Raw genomic sequence first — 3,595 nt, forward strand, 5'->3', positions numbered from 1 at the left:
AAATTCTTTAATATTATTTCACTCAAAACTTGGCGTATTTTTCGAGATGATCCATAAAGAACATTATTATAAAACTAGATGCCAATACTGAAACGCATTTTAAGGTCAAGGCTGACAATTATAATTTTTACTCGTAAGTTTTATCAATTTTTATACTATTGACTCAAAATTAGATAATATTTTCATATATACCTCTCTTGAATAAATTTTTATTTCCACATTTAGCTCATATTGCAATTCACGGCTATATATATATGGCTACCCAATTTGGACCGTACACGAGACACGAGACGGTTACGACACGATGTAAATGAGTTTGGGTCGACCTTAAATGGATCTGGGTCCATCCGTGTCGAACACGATTAACACGATTAAATAACGGGTGAACACGACACGAACACGACAACCCATTGGGACCCAATTAGACACGAATATTAAATCGGTTGTTAATGGGTAAACACGATCAAGAGCCATAATGACTCAAATGGATTGTGTTTGAACTTCTCTTTTGTATTAAAAATATTATGATGGTGGCTTAGTTGATTATATGAAGTATTTTTATTAATTACTTATTCTAACTAATTTGTTATTTAATTTGATTTAGAGAATTTCAATATTTTGAAGTAAACATGTTAAAGGGCCTAAACCGATTTGCGTGTTCAAATGGGTTTAGTAGTCTAAATGGGTCTGTGGGTCTAGGTGGGTTCGTGGGTTACATGGTCCATTAAGACACGATTAATAAATGGGTCTTAGTGGGTTGGGTCTGGGTTTGGCAAAAAAATAGTGGGTCAGGTTTGGGTTTTGCTCCTAGACACGATTAATAAATGGGTCGGGTTTGGGTCTGTCAAAAAATACATGAAAACGAATAAGACACGGCACGAACACGACACGTAACCCGAATTGCCACCCCTACCCGAAAGTGATATTCAGTCAACCTTACATTTTTCAATTTAACTGCGGTTTATCCATCTCTACGCGTTTATCCATGTGCGGAAAACTCATAGAAACTTTTTTTTTTGGTCGTAGTGTTATTATTTTATTTTGTCTATACTAAATACCACTTAAGGGTGTGCATGATCCGGTCCGATCAAAAAATCAAATCGAACCGGTTTAAAGGTTTAAAAAAATCAAACCGGATCGAACCAAATAAGAAAAAAAAAAATCGAACCGGACCAAACTGGTTAAAACGGTCCGGTCCGGTCCGGTTTAAACCGTTTTAGACCGTTTATACCATTTTAGACTGGACCGTTAGACCGTTTTAAACCGGATTATTTTATTTTAACCGATTTTTTATTTATATTTTCTTAAATAATATTCGGCCCGGTTCTCTTTTAGACCATTTTGGACCGTTCTAGACCGGACCGTTTTACACCGGACCGATTTAGACATGTTTTTGTAATAATTTTTTATTTAAATACTAACCGGTCGGGTCCGGTCTAAACCGCGGTTTAAAATTTTTAGACCAGACCGTCTAAAAGTTCAAATCGGACCGGACCGGACCGGTGAAATTTTAAACCGTTTAAAACCGGACCAACCGTCTAAAAACAAACGGTCCGGTCCGATTTACGGTTTTACCGATTTTTTTGCGCCGTCCTAATACCACCAACTCTAAATTGAACAACCTTAATTATTTGTATAATCGCGTCACTTAATTCATTTTAAAGAATAATAGTATTGAGTATTGGCATTGTTACTATTTGTCGTTTTTATTACAAAAATTTGTTGCAACTGGCCATTTTCCTATTGCATTTTAAGATTTTAACCAAACTATTATTTTATTAAAAAAAATAGTCCATCAAACCTGCAATAAATTAATTAAGTAAGGAGTGTGATTAATTACTCATTTTTAATGGTAATTGAATGGAAAAAAAAATAATTATTTATATTTAAAATGAGTTATTAATCCTTCTAATTACCTAACTGTATGTTTAATGTTAATATCTATATATAAAATACATATTTCTTTCATCATTACAAATTACTGTATATAATATAAGTAATACTATAACTGTGATTCTCGAGATAATATATAAAGTTAGTAACAAATATTCAAACTGTTTCTCTGGCGAATCGCGAGCGGGTGTTTCAACCTGGGCAAAGATCTTCACCGGAAAGTCATGGGATTGGATCCTCTCTGCCGGGTTTGCAATTCGGAGGATGAAACTCTAGCCCATTTGTTCTTCAGATGCCCAGCGGCCCGCCGTCTTTGGCTTTGTGAAGGATGGGGGAGAGTTTGGGCTTGGGAGATTGACGATCCCGGGACGGAGATCATAGGGAAGATCCTCGACATTAATAGTGAGTCGAATGGCCTCAGTGGAAGGCCCAATGAATTCATTATCAGGGCGTGGGCTATCTTGGAGGCGGTTTGGGCTCGGAGGAACGCCGTGATTTTTCATGGCGATGAAGAAGATGAAGTGTCGACTCTAAGGTTTATTCGTAACAGAGTCACCGAATTCTGTGGCGTGTCCGAGGCTCTGCAAGTGGGGTCTTTTGTTCGGCTTTCGTCTCTGGTCCATCGGTGGAAACTCCCGATCCAGGTACGATCAAAATCAATGTTGATGCGTCTTTCCATAGTGGGAGTTCGGCTGTAGGAGTTGTTGCTAGAGATGAAAATGGCTCTGTACAATGGTTGTGGTGCTCGAAAGTGGTGGCGGGGCCGGCTATGGAGGCAGAGCTTTTGGCGGTACTTGAGGCGGTTCTGTTGGCTAAGGACTTGGGCATTCCTAGAGTTCTCTTTGAAGGAGATAATCAGAGTATTATGGAGGCTCTTAGTCAGAATCTTCCTAGTCCCAATTGGGTGCTTTTGCCTATCTTAGAGAAAATCGAAGACGCCCTGGATGTTTTTGAGTTTTGTTCTTTTGTTTGGACTCCTAGGTTGTCGAATGGTTTAGCCCACGAGTTGTGTCGATGGGCGAATCAAAGTGAATTTTCGGGTTATTGTATTCTAAGGGATCTCCCGCCCCTTGTGCGGGAGAAGATTTCGGCTGATGCCGAGTTTGAATGAGAAGTAGGGGGTGCTCTTTCCTCTCCGTGGCACCGTTTTCAGGGGCGGAAGATTTTAGGGAGGCCTCGTTGAGTTTAAAAAAAAAAACAAATATTCAAAATATAATATACGATGTATTTTGATTATGGATGAAAAAAATTAATTTATCAATTATGATCAAAATTACTCTAAGTATAATATTTTTTTAACTTATAAATGAAGACATTAGTTTAAAAACGAGCTTATTTTTGTATCATTAGAAGAAAATCAAATATGTTTTTTTTAATTATATTGTTAATTGATATATGAGATTATATTAATTTCAAATGATATCTCTTAACAAAAGTGTGTGTGTGTGTATATATATATATATATATATATATATATATATATATATATATATATATATATATATAAAGCATTTTTTATTTATTTGTTTATGAATGTATTTCAGTTTAACTCTCATTTTGCGAATATCTTTGTAGTAGCAGTTTATCTATCGGTATCGATTAACCTTTTCGAAATACCGTAAAAAACTTATGATCACATGATTTGCCTGTTAAATCTGAATCGCGGTGCAATGCAAAGCAGGTGTTTCAATAGTTTGTCTGT

General features: G+C 36.4%; 1 protein-coding gene across 1 annotated transcript; it reads left to right on the forward strand.

The window, feature by feature from the left end:
- The first annotated feature begins 2,117 nt into the window (after positions 1 to 2,117).
- LOC149390678 (uncharacterized) lies at positions 2,118 to 3,004 on the forward strand. The gene is made up of 2 exons (XM_089619830.1): positions 2,118 to 2,485; positions 2,575 to 3,004. Exons 1-2 carry the CDS (start codon positions 2,118 to 2,120, stop codon positions 3,002 to 3,004), a joined length of 798 nt encoding a protein of 265 aa, XP_089475956.1.
- Positions 3,005 to 3,595: the final 591 nt, after the last annotated feature.

This window comes from Urtica dioica, chromosome 7 (genome assembly GCF_054948205.1).
Source record: "Urtica dioica subsp. dioica isolate 48M chromosome 7, U.dioica_male_clone48M_v1_H2, whole genome shotgun sequence".
In the NCBI taxonomy this organism is placed as follows: Eukaryota; Viridiplantae; Streptophyta; class Magnoliopsida; order Rosales; family Urticaceae; genus Urtica; species Urtica dioica.

What these genes read in the sequence shown, in the direction of transcription:
- LOC149390678 (XM_089619830.1), top strand. Translation starts at nt 2,118, where the DNA reads ATGGGATTGGATCCTCTCTGCCGGGTTTGCAATTCGGAGGATGAAACT. An exon ending in TCCGAGGCTCTGCAAGTGGG is followed by an intron (nt 2,486 to 2,574) that starts GTCTTTTGTTCG and finishes GTCTTTCCATAG; the next exon opens with TGGGAGTTCGGCTGTAGGAG.